Source organism: Typopeltis vanoorti, chromosome 18 (genome assembly GCF_054136105.1).
Source record: "Typopeltis vanoorti isolate ZY-2024b chromosome 18, IOZ_Tvanoo_1.0, whole genome shotgun sequence".
Taxonomy (NCBI): domain Eukaryota; kingdom Metazoa; phylum Arthropoda; class Arachnida; order Uropygi; family Thelyphonidae; genus Typopeltis; species Typopeltis vanoorti.
In genome coordinates, this window is record NC_143566.1 from 21093314 (window position 1) to 21112574 (window position 19261).

Sequence of the window (19261 nt, forward strand, 5' to 3'; positions counted from 1 at the left end):
TCATTCCATCAAGCAAGCTCTCCTTTGGCACTCTACTCTGCATGCTCCAAATCATCAAATCTCCATATGTGACACTTTGAATGGATTCATTCATCCTTCTCTCCCTGGCATTCCCGACTCTTACAGTTTCCAATCTCTCCCTCTCTCTCATCTCTCTATCCTTTGCTTTTACACTTCCTAAACTTTCTACAATTTGTCCTCTTCCACTGTCTCTCCCATTCCCTTGCCGCCTTCTCTCCTTTGCTCTTGCGATACTGTTCTCTTACACCTACTCTCGTTATTGAAGAAGTTCCATGTTTGTCTCCTAGTGCAGGATTTCTGGACTACGTAAAAATAAATGTAAAAAAATTATATAAAATTATCCAAAAAATATATAAAATTGATAAAAAAAAAAAATACTTAGCTCATCCATGCTACAAATGTGCTATCTCATTCATTATTACTACTCTTCTCATCCATTCCACATTATCATACCAGGGCAACACACTCATTATCTTTCCTTGTACGCATTTCTGCTGTACTATCTGATGCTGATACTGTTCTCTTACACTACTGTCATTCTTGAAAAAGTTCAATGTTTACTTATAATCTTTCATGGGTGGAACCACATTAAAAAAACAACAACAACAAAAAAAAATTATTGCTCTACATTTTTATGATATATCATCCACTTATAACTTACCAACATGTTCAGTGAAGTAAGAACATTCTTTTTAAATTCTTTTGGAGTAATTAAATCATCAGGTGAAGACATATGGCTAAAATCAAGAAAATAAAAACACAATAAATAAATAAAATTTATCTTCACCATGGACAACATTAAAATATCATTATCAGTCAATGATATTATAACTCAACTCTTATGTGAATATTTTAATAAACATGTATTAAACTAAAAAATGCCTACATAAAAGTTAGAACACTGTTCCACTGTCTCTCCTATTCCCTTACCTTCTCTCCTTTGCTCTCTGATGCTGTTCTCTTATGCCTATTGCTATTCTTAAAAAAGTTCCATGTCTCTAGAGCAGGAGCTAGATAAAGATATACTTTGACACCAAATTGAGAACAACAACAACATAAAGGAATGATACAATGATGAAAATAATCTTGACAGAGAAAAACAAGAGCAAGTAATTATTCTACTGAGATCTTGATCAAATTATTGCTGAGCCACAGTGTACAGATTACATCACAATTTCAAGGGATAGATAAAAACTTTCTGGCATTTTGAAAAAGTTAAGGTTATGAGTGATAAATCATACAGTAAAATCTAATATTAGATTTTTTAAATATTTATAATATTAATGATATCTATTAATATGTAATCCCCACTGAATATTGATATAAAAAAGGAGCAGAAAAAATATGACAAGACAGACAAGAACAAGGGTCCCTGGTTAATAATGCTATACTTAGCAAAGATAAAAAAATGTTTCATTATAACTTAAAAACATCATTTCAGTGTGACACCTTAATGTCATTTATAGAAATATGGAAGCATTCAGCATTTTATAGAAAAGGTTTTCCTATCTTTACACAGATGATTATAATGAAAAATATTACATCACGTTGCATTTCATAGAGGACAAAAACATAAATAATTGCTATAGATTAAAGATACCAAGAAATTATATTCTTGGTTTAATCCTTTATCCAAGTGTAGGCAAACAAAGTTTGCACATGAAGTAACTTCATGACTAGACTACTTGTATATAGCAGCTAATGACTTCACATCACTTGGATAAAGGTATCCAAGTCCTTAGTATCCCATAATGCAAATCACACATCCTTATGGACATGTATAATACTGTGCATTATGGAAAGGATCACTACCAAGATCAGCTTCGACCGTTATTGATGTCTCATCAGTGGGAGCCAGACCCATAAGTGATATCAAGGTTAAAGTAAATCAGAAGTCATATTTTCATATACAAGTAGCCAAAAGCTGTCACACCTTATTACTAAAATACTGCAGATTAGAGCTAGATGTTGAAAGTTTTTCATTGATTATACTATAAATTAAAGATACCAAGAAATTATATTCTTGGTTCTACACACCATAAATCATCAAATCTCTATACATCACAATCCTAACAGCTTCATTCTTCACTTTCCCCTTTCATACTCTTTCCTTTTTCTCTCACGTTCCTGCCCTTTCATTTCTCTAATCCTTGATCCTGTTCTCTCTCTTCTCTCTCTCACTTCCTTTCACATCTCTGTTTCTTGTTACTATGTTCTGTACGTCTCATTTCCTGTTATTCCCCAGTTCTCTCACTCTCTCTCTCATTTCCATAACTTTCACCTTTATTCTTGTTTTCTTCCATTCCTTAGCCTCAAATCTCCTGATCTTTCTCTTTACACTCAACTAAATTTTTATAACTTCTGCTTTCTCTCATGGTATCTCTGTCTGTCTTTCTAAGTATCCTACCCTTGCTTGACATCCAATCAATGCAATCGGTACCAACTGTCAGAACTACACATCTCCAGTCACACTAGCTAGAGTTAAAAATATCATCGTCACTATCATTAACATGATATTAGTCCAAGCACAAGGTGTGCATTTTTTCTTAATGCTGCATCTGCAAACTGGTTTCTTTGATGTCTTTATTCAGTCACATTAGTTGGAAGTGCTCAGAATTGGGTTAGGTTGGGTTATTTTAAATTAGAAACTAAGGCAAAGGCCAGTGTATTATATCTGTTAATCATGCTGTGTGTTTTTGATTGTTTGCCTATTTTACAGGAGAAAAAATCCTGCTAACTCCATTTTTTTTAATTTTTTTTTTTTTATGTTGAGTCCATACACAGAGGTTGGTTGATCAACCTATAATATATGGGTAGTGGGCTGGGAAAGGAACTTGTTTACATTTGATTTAAAAGATTGTATATTGTATTCCTTGAGAAACACATCAGGGGGAAGAGGAGGAAAAGAAACTTGTTCTGTGGGTTTCGAGGTGCACTGTGAAGGGATGCTGAGCAGCAGCTGCACGTGTTCCAATGAGCTTAGAAATATTTATAGAATATGCTAGTTGCAGAGACCAAACCTCTGTGTGAAATTGGGGGAAGTTAGTTGGTAAGAGATGGGTCATTTATCAATCTAATTGCTATCCTCTGTATTGAGTCAAGCATTTGGGAGCTTTTAGGGGGCCCCACTCCAAATGTGAAAGCAATAATCAAGGTTAACTGTTCAGAGGTGAAGTAACGTCTTGAGCAAAAGAGAAACCCTAGTTTTTTAGAAGTTGAGGGTGCAATGGTTGTTGTGATGTGTTTATGCCAGGACAGACTTAATATCAGGGTAATTCCAAGAAGAGAAATCTTATCTTTTCTGGAAATTTAAGTGTGATCAAAAATAATACCGGAAGAAAATGGTTCTTTTTTGTGAGAAATAAGACAGAACTGGGTTTTACTAGCATTGAAATTGACGAGGTTATCTGAACCTCATTGGAAGATGGCTTGGAGACCAGAATTGAGGGCAGTGGTGGTTGATATTCTGTAGGTTGAGGTAAGAATGAAAGGGAAGAATGCAGTGTGCTGTCATCTGCAAAACTTTGTATTGGGTTGGAGATCAACTGAAGTAGGTTAGAGATATATAGAAGGAAGAGGGTTGGTGAGAGATCAGAACCTTGTGGAACCCAGCATTAGTTGAATGGTGAGAGGATAAGGAACCATCACACATAGTGTGTGTCCAGGCAGAAAGCTGGCAGTCCAACTACAGAAGTCCTGAGATAAACCAAATAATGGTAGTTTGCTTAGTAAGCCTTTGTGCCAGACCTGGTCAAAAGCTTTGGAGATATCAAGTGATTCACCAAACTTCTCCATGGCATTTGTCTAGAGATGGGCGACATATGTGAGCAGATCTCCTGTTGATCGACAGCAACAGAATCCATACTGGTGGCCGTTTATTAGCTGAGTGCCTTAAAATAGTGTAGGAGTTGGGAATTGATTGTTTTCTCCATTACTTCAAATAGGACTGAGGTGAGTGAAATAGGGCAGTAGTTAGACATCATGATTTGTTGCCCTTCTTGGGAATGGTTGAATATAGGCCAATTTCCAGGCTGTGGGATAGATACCAGGGAGTAAAAAAGCATATACAGACGATTTAGGATAGGAGTCAGTTCTGATGCACACTTTCTGGACAACTGGCTTTTTCCATATGGGATGAAGTCTTCAAATGGGAAAAAAAAATGAAATGTAAACCAATATTTGGAGTCAGTGAGAACAATATTCCTAAAGTTAGAAGGATAATTGCAGCAGTTGTGAAATACAAGAATAGTAGCATTCAAGGTGATTTGCTCAAAAGCACCTTGGATGGAAAAAAAACTTCTATCAGTCGGACCGATGTATACTTTTCCACAAGAACAGGGAATCTTGTATAGACCTGGATGTTTATAAAATAGAATTTTGTCTTTTGGGGAGCATAGAAAGCTTTGGAGGTGTTGAGTGGTTTGAAGGCTGTTCTGATGTTAAGTGCCTTTAATATTTTGGCTATATTTCTTCATGCATTGCCAATGTATGGAGCAGATACCATGCTCTGTAATTAATTTCTGGGTTATTATTTTTTTTTAGTGCCTTTTTTTTTTGAGTATCCATTTTAGAGGAACTGATTAAATAGGATTTGAGGCTCTTGTTGTAGTTGTTTGAGTTCATCATTTTTTATTATTATTATTATTATTATTCAGGCCTTCATGGAGTCAAAAGACTCATTGTGGAAGGTCCTTCCTAAGAACAAAGTCTGTCAAGACTCATCAAGGGGAGGTCCCCCCTAAGAAACACAAAGTCTATCATACCACTCTTTAAACTCATTGACCGTTCTCACCCTCATCACTCTATCAAGCAATTCATTCCACGGATCAACCACCCTCCATGTAAAGAAACCACTCCTCACCCTCTTGCTCAGTTTCCTTTCATAACTTCCAGGGATGGCCTCTTGTCATCACTCCTTCCTGCTGTTCAACCAAGTGAAAGAACTCCCCAGTGTCAACCCTGTAACCACCTCTCAACAGTTTAAAAGTCTCAATCATATCACCTCTCCTTCTTCTATCTGCCAAACTCTGCAGTCCACATTCCCTCAGCCGATCCTCATAACTATGCTTGTACAGTCCTGAAACCATCTTTGTCATCCGTCTTTGTATCCTTTCCACAGTCAATTTATCCCCTTCAAATCCTGGGGACCAAATCTGAGAAGAATAATCCAAGTGTGGTCTGATCAGAGACTTGTACAACAGAATGATAACGCTCTTATCTCTGCAGGTCAGTGTCCTTCTCATAATTGCAGCAATCCTGTGTTACGTTCACCAGCTTTGCAATATGTCCCCTAAACTTCAGGTTTATCAATCATCAACTCCAGATGTCTTGTCTCCCCTACTTCCTCCAGTATAACTCCTCCCATAGAGGATGCAGCATCCCATCGATGTTTCCCAAACCTCAAGACCTTACATGTTGCAGCATTAAACCGACACCCCATTCATTTGCCCATCTATCTAGCTTATTTAAATCCTCTTGCAGGGCTACCACATCTGCACTATTACTAATAATCCTTCTCAGCTTCGCATCATCCGCAAACAACTGAATATCCCCTTGCAATCCACTGGCAATGTCATTGATATAAAGGTTAAACAATATAGGTCCTAGTACTGAGCCCTGTTTAACCCCACTTGTAACCCTTTGCCTCCTTGAAATTGCTCCACCATACACAACTCTGATACCTATCAGACAGCCAATCCTGAATCCAGTTGACCAATCTGACATCCAGACCCATGTGCTGCAACTTAAATATCAAAAGAGAGAGAATAGAACTCTCCTCACAGCCTCTGACCTTGAATAATCACAACCTACTGATCAAACCACTTCCACCTGAAAACATACTCAACACTTGTATATGTTAAAAACATATACAAGTTAAAACCTGGTATTTATCATTCAGGTTGGTAACCTATAGCACTTTCAGCACTATGGATAGTCTAAGGGTTAAATGTGAAAATACCATTCCAACATCAAAAGTTAGCCTCCAATAAGTGCCTTACATTGACAGATGTAAATTATTATCACTTAAATGATTTACATCTGATGAGAAGCCAAACGGTTATTTGTTTCTGGCGAGGTTGATATAAGTTAAGGGGATAAAAATCCCTTATTGTTTTTCAGCCAGTAAGCGAAACTAAGATCGAAAACTACGATCTGTAACGTTTCATGCCAACGAACTGTCAGCGTATCCAAGCGTAAGTGACCACTTGGTAGTGCCACACCACGGCAACTCGTTGCAAAGGTGGAGCAAGATCCATCACTGTTCTTGATATTTTCTCATAATGTAAAACACACAGCTCTTAAGAGATGTAGTACTGTTTTACATTATGAGGAGAGGTCACTACCCAGACCGGTTTCAACCTTTTTTGGAGGTCTCATCAATGAGTAGCTAGACCTAGAATATCAGAGTTTAAGTGAAGAAAACTTGCATACTTTTGCTATACGATTGACCGAAAGGTGTGTCACTATATTATATTATAACATAGTATATAACTAAGATGTGAAGCAAAACGGCTATTTGTTTCTGGTGAGGTTGATATAAGTTAAGGCGATAAAAATCCCTTATTGTTTTTCAGCCAGTAAGCGAAACTAAGATCGAAAACTACGATCTGTAACGTTTCATGCCGACGAACTGTCAGCGTATCCAAGCGTAAGTGACCAAGCGGCATGAAACGTTACAGATCGTAGTTTTCGATCTTAGTTTCGCTTACTGGCTGAAAAACAATAAGGGATTTTTATCGCCTTAACTTATATCAACCTCACCAGAAACAAATAGCCGTTTTGCTTCACATCTTAGTTATATACGATGTTATAATATAATATAGTGACACACCTTTCGGTCAATCGTATAGCAAAAGTATGTAAGTTTTCTTCACTTAAACTCTGATATTCTAGGTCTAGCTACTCATTGATGAGACCTCAAAAAAGGTTGAAACCGGTCTGGGTAGTGACCTCTCCTCATAATGTAAAACAGTACTACATCTCTTAAGAGCTGTGTGTTTTACATTATGAGAAAATATCAAGAACAGTGATGGATCTTGCTCCACCTTTGCAACGAGTTGCCGTGGTGTGGCACTACCAAGTGGTCACTTACGCTTGGATACGCTGACAGTTCGTCGGCATGAAACGTTACAGATCGTAGTTTTCGATCTTAGTTTCGCTTACTGGCTGAAAAACAATAAGGGATTTTTATCCCCTTAACTTATGATTTACATCTCTCAATTCAAAGAAATCTGACACAGTGGGATTCAAATCCACAGCCTGTTGGTTGGAGAGTGAAGATGCTATCCTCTCAACCAACCACACGAGCAAGTAACTAATGCAGGAGACATAATGAAAGTATTTAATGATAATTTTATGAAGGCATTTCACAGTGGTCAAATAGGAAATGCATTTCTTGAGGAACTCTGATATTTAGAGTAAACATGAAGTTTTCAAAACAGTGAGTAATTTAGATGCTGATAGCTCTGTGGGATTAGAGAACATTTTCACATGAATTTTAAGTGAGTGTACTGAGCAAGTCTTGCTCAGTACACTCACTGTCCACTATCAGAGTGCCAGTGGAATGAAAGGAAGGCAGGCAAAAAGTACTACTGTGCAAAGGTGGTACAAAAGTAAACAGTGAATTACAGAGAAGTTTGCACTTTTGGAGTGGTTATTATTATTATTCAGGCCTCCATGGAGTCAAAAGACATATCATGGGAGGCCCTTTCTAAAAAAAACAAGTCTATCAAGACTCGTCGAGAGAGGTCCCTCCTAGGAAACACAAAGTCTAATCATACCACTCTTTAAATGCATTGACTGTTCTCGCTCTCACCACTCAATCAGGCAATGCATTCCATGGTTCAACTATCCTCCAGTCAAAGAAACCACTCCTCACCATCTTGCTCACAGCTTCCTTTTGTAACTTCCAGGGATGGCCCCTTGTCACACTTCTTCCCGCTGTTCAACCAGGCAAAAGAACTTCCCAGTGTCAACCCTGTAACCACCTCTCAAGAGTTTAAAAGTCTCAATCATATCATCCCTCCTTCTATCCACCAAACTCTGCAGTCCACACTCCCTCATCCGATCCTCATAACTAACATTGCACAGTCCTGACACCATCTTTGTTATCTGCTTTTGTACCCTTTCCACTGTTAATTTATCCCCTTCAAATCCTGGGGACCAGATCTGAGAACAATAGTCTAAGTGTGGTCTGATCAGTCTTATACAATGGAATGATAACCATTTTATCTCTGCAAGTCAGTGTCCTTCTCATTATTGAACAATCTTTTGTGTTACCTTCACTACCTTTGCATATGTCCCCTAAATTTCAGGTTTCTATCAATCATCAACCCCAGATCTCTTGTCTCCCCTACTTCCTCCAGTATAACTCCTCCCATAGAGTATGCAGTGTCCCATCAATGTTTCCCAATCCTCAAGACCTTACATTTTGCTGCATTAAATCGACACCCCATTCATTTGGGCATATATCTAGCTTATTCAAATCCTCCTGCAGGGCTGCCACATCTGCACTATTACTAATAACCCTTCCCAGCTTCGCATCATCCGCAAACAACTGAATATCCCCTTGCAATCAACGGACAATGTCATTGATATAAAGGTTAAACAATATAGGTCCTGGTACTGAGCCCTGTGGAACCCCACTTGTAACCCTCTGTCTCCTTGAAACTGCTTCACCATACACAACTCTCTGATACCTATCAGACAGCCAATCCTGAATCCAGTTGACCAATCTGACATCCAGACCCATGTGGATGTCAGATTGGTATTGATGCATACTCTGTGGAAAATGGCAGTATATGAAGGGCATATACTGCCATTTTCCTAGACTTAACAAAGGCATTTGACAGGGAAAATGGCAGTATATGCCCTTCCCTCATCTAATGCTCTTGTAACTTTATCATAAAAGGCTAGCATATTGCTAAAACAAGAGCACCCCTTCACAAATCCATATCGACTCTCACAGATAACATTACCCTCATCTGCCCAATGCTGTGTACGGTCCCTCACTACTTTCTCCAAGATCTTACTAACTACTGATGACACACAAACTGGCCTATAATTAGACACCTCCAGTCTGCTACCACCCTTATGCAATGGCACTATCTTACCTTCCTTCCATTCCCTGGGCACCTTTGCTGAAGCAGAACTTTCATTGAAAAGGCAGGTCAAAAGGCACTGTCAGTTCCCTAGCACATTCTCTCAAAACTCGTGGTGAAATACCATCCAGTCCCACAGCTTTACTGAGTATTATCCAGAGTACTCAGTATTTGAAACACACTATCCTCCTGTACTTCTAAACCTTGAACCTGCCCTATCCCTCTAGTATGAAAACCGACTCCTCCAGGATGAAATACTCCAATAAAGTGTTCACTGAACAATTCCACTATGTCCTCTGCATCAGTCACTCTATTCCCATTTTTATCCCACAGTATCATTCTTCCACAGTCATTTCTCCTCCTACTGGCCACATAGCTAAAAAATTCCCTAGGATTTTCTTTGGATCTTAGGGCCAATCTCCTCTCATATTCCAGTTTCGCTTTCCTTACCATACTAGTCACTCTTCTGGCCCGTGTCTTATATTCTTCATGCATCCTCTTCATTACTCAACTGTCTCCTTATATCTCTTCCATAGCCTCTTTTTCGTATGCACTTTCTGCTTAATATTGTTTGTCATCCACTTTACTTCAAATTGTGTCCTCTTCTTCACTTGTGGTATACAACTTACCATTGCTGCTAACAAATATTCTTTCACAATTACCCACGCACTAATGATATCCTTGCCTTCCAATTCCTCCCTCCATGAAATTTTCCCAACTTGACGTCTTAGACTATTATAATCACGTGCCTTATAATTCCACATGCGTTCCCGTTTCTTTGATACTCCTGCATGTCTATTCATTTTCCAAGTCAAAACCGTATAGTCACTCTCTCCAACTGCTGGGAGAGATGTGATCTCAGTTATTATCAATTCTTCTGATGCCGTAACCAAATCCAAAACTCTTGAGCCTCTTGTTCCCTCTATTACATGTTGCCTAAGACATTTGTCCCTCAAGTATTCTAGAAATTCCGTTTCCTTATTGCTACATGCACCATCCTTTCCCCAATCTATACTGCTGTAGTTAAAATCTCCCAAGATTTTAACTACAGCAGTTCTTCTTGCACTTGCCACACTCAACTGTCTCAACATCTCATGGTCCCCACCCTCTGTGCTCCTTGGTCTGTAGCAACACCCCACTAAATATCCTGTCTTGCCCACCTCACACCATATGCTTTCAAAATCATTAGTGACACAGCCTTCCAAAGTCTCCACTCTTAAAAGACATAGGTCGTCACTTATCATAAGCAGTACTCCACCACCATGCTTTCCCTTCCTATCCTGCCGAGAAATGCTGTACCCAGCAACTTCTATTTCTGTTATTATATCCTCTTCTGTCAACCACGTCTCGGTGATCCCAATAATCTTTGGCCAGGCTGATGCTATCAGTGCCACCAATTAGTCTCCATTATTCCGAATATTCCCGGCATTAGTATAAAGCATAAAAATGCCATTGATTCTATATCCAGCATTATCCCCACTAGACTCCACTGGGCTGAGCATTACCTGATGTCGTCCCCTTTCTCCCATGTACCCATTCCCACATAAGAGGCCACCCCTGCTACCATCCACACTGGGACACACTGACTCGTTCAGAACAGCAATCTCTCCAGATGCCTACGTCCTTCCTCATTCAAATGCAAGCAGTCTCTCGCATACAATTTCTCTCACGCACTCCAAGCATCCACATATTCCAATCCTCTCTTCTGACACATTCTCGTTATTATGCCATTCAATATCACCGCTCTTCTGCTCAGCTCGTCACTATCATAATGTTTTGAAGAAATCTAGGACCTGAATATAGGCTTGGGTAGATATCATACTTCTTTAAGTATATTTAGGATACTAAGAATAGTCATGTTTTATTGATCTCGTTACATTTATAACAAGTACATCACATCAGTATAACATTTTGTAATAGAGTAATGGCAAAATTTGATAAGGAGAGTGTTAATAATGTGGTATTTCTGGATTTTGCAAAGGCATTTGACAGACTGGTATGCATTATATTTATTGCATTGAAATATCTAGTCATGGTACAGGATTGCAGTAGCAGCATAATGCCAGTATCTGGCCCTTTTTTTTGCATTGATAGCATAACTGTGTTTGGAACACGTCACACTGAAACCTGTTATATTAATGCTCCACTCAGTGTGGTTTCACTTATTTCTTAATATTTTTGGCATCCATAACTGCACTATTTGAGATACTGCTGTACTAAGTTTTGTTCCTGATGATTTTAATTATACATTAATGAAACACTGAAATAAAATACATTCTTAATAAGCATGAATCTTTGAAGTTACATCGTTTACATATTATATCAGAGGGGCCAAGTTTCCTAAGCCAAAGAGTCATGTAGGATGTTTTTCAGATGTTTATGAGATAATTAAATTTTTTAGAAAATATCTTATATTAAAAATAATTAAGGGAGTGTAAATTGTAGTGCCTAATAAATAGAAGCAGACAAATTAATATGACTGAGAAAAACAATTGAGATGAGCTTATCAAACAAATGGGATTTTTCATAGAGTGGAAGACTCATTATTATTTATTAAATATATACTACATAAAATAGAATAGAGTATATAGAATATAAGACTATATATAAATATAGACATATAAATACATGTAATGTATGTGGCCACTGCTGTAATATATAGTGGTGGTCCACTTTAACAATGAAATTACAATCAACTCTCTACAAAAATAATTTGTTCTAATGGATAATATGCTGTAATAAATTTATTTTAACAAAGCATTGTTCCTATGAGACTCCTGCCTAGATTTTTCAGCAGGTTGTTATAATGTCACTATAGTGAGAGTTGACAGTATGTTGTAAGAATATAACAAGTTACATAATATTGTTCATTTATACTGGTGCTGGTTATTCATGCTGTAATTTGACATTGCATATCAAATGCCTACATAACAGTACAACTAATAGCAATAAATATTTACCATTTGCAGACATCATTTCCCATCAAAGCATACAAAACAATAACTGGCTTATCATCCAGCTGATTTCTTGATAAACTGTATAAAAAAGAAAAAGTTTGTTGCAGCATTTTTCATAATATTAATTTTTTTTCAAGTGAAAATACACTTAAATGTAAAAATTTTTATGTTATGACTGAAGCTATCATATTTCAGAGTGATGCCACTTTTCCAAAATTCTACAGTTGAGAGGGAGGAAGAACTGTTTGTGAGAGCAGCTAGTAACTTAGCTAAAGGTCTAGCAAGTTTGTATGTGGGACTGTTTATACTATCCACAATAGGGCATAAGGGTGTACATTGTTTGTGAATTGAATTTTTGGTGCTCCATATATCCTGGGTGTTTTAATGTGGAAGGGCTTGAGTTTGTTTCCTGGTCTAAAGAAATATATACCGTATATTCCGGCGTATAAGTCGACTTTTCAGCATGAAAAAAAAAGTACTAAATTTTTTAGGTCGACTTATACGCCAGGTCAAAAATTGATTGCTTTCCAAGAAAAAACTAGTACATATCATACTCTTAAATTTATTAGCAATATACAAAAAGGGTAAATAAGTAAAAATATTTCAACTTATATCAAATTTATTTAGAGAAAAAAATATTTACATGTTATATAATGATTTATTTACAAAAGAAAATAGGTAGGTAACTACATAATTAAAATTTAATTTTCACTGTCTGAATGTATGAAAAGTTCATTGTACTCTGGTTCTGTAATTTCTTCCGGTATATCATCATATAAATTGTATTAGTTTTCTCCATCATATTTAGCATCAATTTAAAAGCAAATAAACGAATATTATTTCTTGTTATAATGAGTCCATCTTGGCAATTTTCTCGAACCCAATCTGCAACATTATTTTCCAGAATAGGCCACTTACAAATTCCTTTCCGTAATGCGCACTTATTTTTTGGCATTTTCATTATTAAAGTTTCATTTTTTTCTCCAATTGCGAACTAGTTTTTCGTTTACTCCGAACTGACGTGCAGCAACACAGTTAGTAGTATTTTTTTTTTTGCAAATTTAATCACTTTGCACTTAAACTTGTGTCATATTTCATTCTTTTAAAAGGAGCCATTGCACTTTAGTTCACTATTAGTTAACACAAAATAAAATTTCTTTTGTCAACTAGGTATTTTATATCTTTTGCTAAAACAAAGAATGAAAGGACTAAAAGGGCAGTTATGATCCTAGTGGTTGATGCCTGTATAAAACTTTTACTTAAAAACTGTCATAATTTTTATTTTTAAAGAAATTTTTCAAGTCGACTTATAGGACGAGTATACTATAAAAACTCAAACTCAAAAAATTCCAATATCGACTTATATGCCAGGTTGACTTGTACGCCGGAATATACGGTGTGTGTGTGTGTGTGTGTGTATATTATGTTAGATTTTTTAATGATTTGATGATTTTTTAAGAATAATCATTTTTATCTAATAAACAGATAATACATGTATTAAAATTTTAAATAAAACAAATTAATATTTACATGAAAAATTTGATGCACGATTCATACATCTTAGACCGTGAAGAATATTTTTGACATGAAAAATGTGATGAGTCCAATACAACAGTGCGTCTAAGGTAAAAAATAGTAAGTTTCTGGGAGGAGACCAGTTAATTCACCTTCATTTGAAAAACTTATTCTTTGCATTCTAAATAGGATGAATTATAGATTCTCGACAGCATTGTCATTACCAACTGAGCTATATACTTTTTTTTATAAGATTTTATTCAAAGATAATAATGTATATAAGAAAATGTACTTTATATTTCTCAGCTATCTATTTTTCAAAATTTATAAAATCTGTTGCTACTAAATTCATGGGAATTCAATGTAGATGCACTGAGAGCTCTCAAAACCGGGTTATTTTTTAAGCACTCTCACACGAGAGGTTACAGAACCTGCAGCAAATTGATGCTTATGTTTGCAGGAGTTACAATAGAAAAAAAATCGTTTTTTTTTTTTTTTTTTTTTTTTTTTAAAGAGCTGAAGACTGGTGTTTGGGGAAGCGAGAAGCAATTCCTCTAAGAGTTTATGTTCTTTAAGAAAGGCTAGTTTCAGAAAACAGAGATAGCAGATGAAAAGAAAGATGACTTGGAGTAGCAGGTTTATGAGCTAGCCATTGAGCTGTAAATGTGTGTTCAGTAGCTTTTATATGTGAAAGTTTAGCAGAAATGATAGATGCCATTTCTTCTGAACAGTGTCAATGGAAATATGTAGAAAGATGCAGAAACTAATCATCTAAGAAAGTAGTTGAAAGAGTTCGAGAGAGAGGTCATTAATTATCAGAGCTGGCCTCTTTTGATTCGTATCAAGAATTTTTAAAAGTTTTTCTTCTTCACCACCCCAAATGTGAGAGTAACACTCTAAGGTTGGGTGGATTTAGGATTTGTACAGAGTAGTTAGACAGGTGAAAAGTAAGACATTGAGCAAAACTGAGTGCTAAGTATTTTTGAGGGTGAGTGTTATGAACGATGACAATCAACTCACAAAGATTTGAGAATGGCTGTCTAATAGATATCAGGATGTAGTGCATGGGGAAGGGGGGGGGCAATATCATAGAAGAGGAAAGTCACTAGGGGTGTGTCCTGAGGCCATTGCTGTTTAATTTATATGCTAATATTGGGAAAAACCTGAGTGGGGATATACAGTTCTTTACAGATGATGTAAAGTTGAGAAAAACCATGATGAAAGCAGAGCAAATGTGGTTTTCCAAGTGGACTTGAATAGACTGGCTGATGGGTAAGCAAGTAGGGTTATCAATTCAATGTTACAAAGTGCAAGATTTTAAAATGTGGAAAGCGAAAGCAAGGATGGGATGCAGAGTATATAAATGGTGGAAAATATCTTACAGGAGACAGAGGATATAATGGCGTTGGGAGTAATCATGGATAAAGACTTAAAATTTAAGGGATATATTGTTAAAACGTACAAGGATATCACAACAGAAGATACTGTTGCAGGGGTCACAGAGGTTATATACCATATACATTTACACATGTATTGATCTCATACATAAGAGGTCTTAGGACTTCTAAGTACATCAGTGGTATGTCTGGGGGTGCAGGTGAGGATTCAGAAGTTGGTTGATATTTTTTTTTTTTGAAGAGATGCAGGTTGTTATTGGAAATATTCCTTGCAGAAGGGTGTTCCAGAGGACAATGGTGGATAGAATAAAACAGGAAAAGGAGAAGCAAGTTTGGTGTGTTTTCAGTAAAGAGGCTTGGTAACTGCTGCTCTTATATTAAGAACTGCAACCAAAAGTGGAGGAATGATGGTTGCCAGTTCAGCAGAGTAATGACCATTGAAGTACCTGTATAACAGACACAAAGCTGAAACATTGCAACTTAGAGATAGAGGTTGAAATGAATCTGTGAGAGTGGGATCATCTATGAGGGTGGTCTGAAAGGTTCTCGGCTTCGACTATAGATGGCAACACTGTCGGTGAGTTTTTTTTTTTTTTCTAAGTTGGTACATCTGTCATAAGCATCCATGTGAAATTGCAGGTCATTCTATCGAGTTTGATAGAATGACCTGCAATTTCACATGGATGCTTATTAGTTTGTTTTATACAGCTGTTTGAAACAAAAGTGTTGTCTGTATCCCTTGAAATGGAAAAAATTGAGTATTGTGCGGTTACAAAATTCTTTGTAAAAGAAGGTTTACCACGAAAAGAAATTCATTCAAAGTTCATAAAAGTTTATGGGCACTCTTCTCCTTTGTTTTTGAAAAATTAAGAAATGGGATGCCGAGTTTAAACGTGGCTGTGCCAGCCTTGAAGATGATCCACATGAAGGATGTCCAAAAATGTAACACCAGCAGAAATCATTAATCAAGTGCACGATATAGTACTGGATGACCGGCGAGGCTTATGGCAAAGATTTCTGCCTCTTATCCAGCCTTGTCAGTGGTGTTGTAAAGGGTAAGCCAGCAGAAATTATGGACATTGAGGTTGCCTGGGAAGATGATCTAACTATTTGGATGACTGGATTGCAGATGGTCAAGTTTCATGGAGAGTACTGAGAAGAGATCTGAGTAGTTATCAGAGTTTGGAGAATGGTAGATGCAGCAGATGAATATTACAAAAACGAGGCAATAAAATCTTGAGCTAAAGAGTTTAGAGGTGGATTCAAAATAAGCCATTCTGGCAAGCAATGTCTGATCTCACAAAAGCACAGGTGCCACAAACCCTTGTGGTGAAAGGAATTGTGTAATTTGGATATCGTAGATGGAAGCAGTGGATGTACGTACTATTGCAGTGGTGTTAGAAAGGGGTTTCTGTCAAAACTAAGAGGTATAGTCTGGATGAATGTAAGTATTGGTGTTAATGCTATTAATGTTAATAAAAGGGATGCGAAAATGAGTTTTTAATGAGATTCTGGAACTATTTGTATGTGATGATTGGTTGCATTGTGTATTTTTAAAGGAATTAGTTTATAAGAGAGAGGGAGAGAGATTCCTTTCTCCCACAGTATCACTGTCATTTTTTTAAGATTCACCACTGTTTGTTCATAGTTAGATGGAGGCAAAGAGTAAGGACATGCAGTGATACTTTTGGACATGACATCCATACAATAAATGAAAGATAGCAAGATATTATATACTTGGTTTAAACCTTTATCCAAGTGTAAGCAAACAAAGTTTGAATATATATATATATATATATATATATATATATATATATATATATAAAGTATTTTCAGGACTGGGGCAACTCATATATAGAAACTAATGACTTCATATCACTTGCTTTAGTATCCTTGCAGACATGTATAATGCTATGCATTATGGGAAGGGTCACTACCTAAACCGGTTTCGACCTTTACTGAGGTCTCATCAGTGGCGCCGGATCCAAAGGTGATACTAAGGTTCAAGTAATGCAGAAGTCATATTTTTTTCATATACAAGTAGCCAAAAGGATTGGGGCAACTGGTATATAGAAGCTAATGACTTCACATCACTTGCCTTAGTCCATTCCTGAAAATACTTCAGGTGGAATCTTTGTTTGCTTATACTTGGATAAAGGATTAAACCAAGTATATGATATCTTTGTATCTTTAATTTATAGTATAACCAAGTGGAAAAACTTCCAACAACTACCTTTAATCTAGAGTATTTTAATAATAAGGTGTGATACCTTTTAGCTACTCGTATGTGAAAATATGACTTCTGCATTACTTTAACCTTAGAGTATCATGGTAGATGGTTGGAATTGACTGTGAGATGCGGTGATCAATACCCTTGGAGGGTAATGGATGGAAATGCTGTAGCGAATGAAGTCCTAACTGAGGCTCGGCTATTGCTGTTACCCTCCTGCCATGATCAGAGCTTTAATATCTCAATAACACCTTATCCCTACACTGTCCACTACAGATAATGGGGAAGATGAAAAGCATTCTTGCTTTGCCCCTTTAAGCCAGTCCTTATAAGGACTTAGAGTATCACTTCTGGGTCTGGCTCCAACTGTTGAGACCTCAGTAAAAGTTGAAACTGTACTGGGTAGTGACCCTTCCCATGATGCATAGCATTATATATGTCCACAAGGATATGTGCTTTGCATTATGGGAAACTAAGGTAAGTGATGTGAAGTCATTAGCTTCTATATACAAGTTGCTCCAGTCCTGAAAATACTTCAGGTGCAAGCTTTGTTTACTTACACTTGGATAAAGGATTAAACCAAGTATATAATATTTGTATCTTTAATTTATAGTATAACCAAGTGGAAAAACTTCCAGTGACATCCATACAGAGAGTGACCAGTCTCCATCTCATAATGTGGTCTCGACAGTGCCTCCCATGTACCACTACTCCCCTCCAGGTATGAAATGGTAGAGTATGTGGTAGAAGGATTTGCCAGTTGATTAGGAAGCTTCATAGCTCATTACTGACAGGTTTGGGTCCATGCACTAACTGGTGGCCAGGCTGCAGCACCACCACTGTTTTAACTGATGTACCGAAATGGAGGAGGTTATGGGTCTCTAAGTATGTTAAGCATGACATTGAAGAGTATTTAGCTCACATTGTACAGAGAAGAGAAGTTAGAACAGAAACCATAATCCCTGCTCTGGAGAACCAAATATGTTCATATGCTACTTCAGGCCTCCAATAAACCAGGGGTGGTGGTATTTCATTGGGCAGTGAAAGTCATCTACCATCTAGTGTTCTATTTCATCTATTTCTTACTTTGTAGATTTGGCTACCTGGTTTTCAAAGGATAAATATGTATTGGAAGGAATCCAGAGAAGATTGACCGAGTTGGTTTCTGGTCTGTGGAATGTCAGGCATGACGAAATATTGAGGAAATGAAATTTGCAGATAAGAGTATGGCAGATAGGAGGTGTGTGTGGGGGGGAAATCAGGATATGATTGAGACATAAGTTAGTAAGAGATTATTACCAGTATGTGTGGAAGAGGTTTTTCATAGAATGGAAGGATATGAGGAGAACAAAAGGCCATCACTATAAGCTGTATGAGGATGGCAAGGCTGGGGGGGGGGGGGCAGGTTTTGCATCGAGAATGGCAGATGATTGCAATGTACTGAGTGTGGTGAGTGCATAGACAATGGAAGCATTTAAGGAATGGTTTTATGAGCTGTGTGTGTGACAGTGGGACCTCTCATGATTAGTCTTAACCATGTGAAAGTCTGATGATGATAATAAAAAAGTAAAAATCAAAATTACCTGGAGAGATATTCATTCATTGAGTTTGAATCTGCACCTAAAAATAAAGCAATAAATATTGCAAAAATGTTAAAAGCAGAATGCATAATTTTCAAATGTATTTACATTATTTATGACTAGAATAATATCACAAAATACACACACACATTAACTTTGTTAAAAAAACAAAAGGCACGTGCATAAGAGTTGTTTGAAAATTGAGTTATCTAGGTAGTAAAATAACATTTTTTTCCTACTCCATTAAATTAAAAGGAGTCATTATTCAGACTTGTGTCACAAACCTTTCTGTTTATGTTCTGTATAATATTTAAAACTGGAACACTTAAATTTTATTTTTCATTATAGAATTTTCAGCCTGTCTTCAATACTAGTGCTAAAAAATGCTATGTATAAATTAAACTAGAATAATGTTACACTAATGTAACATTATTCTAGTTTCCAGTTTAAACTAAAATTT

The 19261-nt window shown here is 36.8% G+C and overlaps 1 protein-coding gene across 1 annotated transcript in view; it reads right to left on the minus strand.

The window, feature by feature from the left end:
- Positions 1-19261, minus strand: part of LOC150096529 (acyloxyacyl hydrolase-like) — a 236400-nt gene that overhangs the window by 45735 nt on the left and 171404 nt on the right. The window contains exons 12-14 of the mRNA XM_090408466.1: positions 18805-18841; positions 12083-12157; positions 683-758 (exon numbers count right to left, since the gene is read on the minus strand). Coding sequence (XP_090264592.1) covers positions 683-758; positions 12083-12157; positions 18805-18841 — 188 coding nt within the window. The remainder of the gene's footprint in view (positions 1-682; positions 759-12082; positions 12158-18804; positions 18842-19261) is intronic.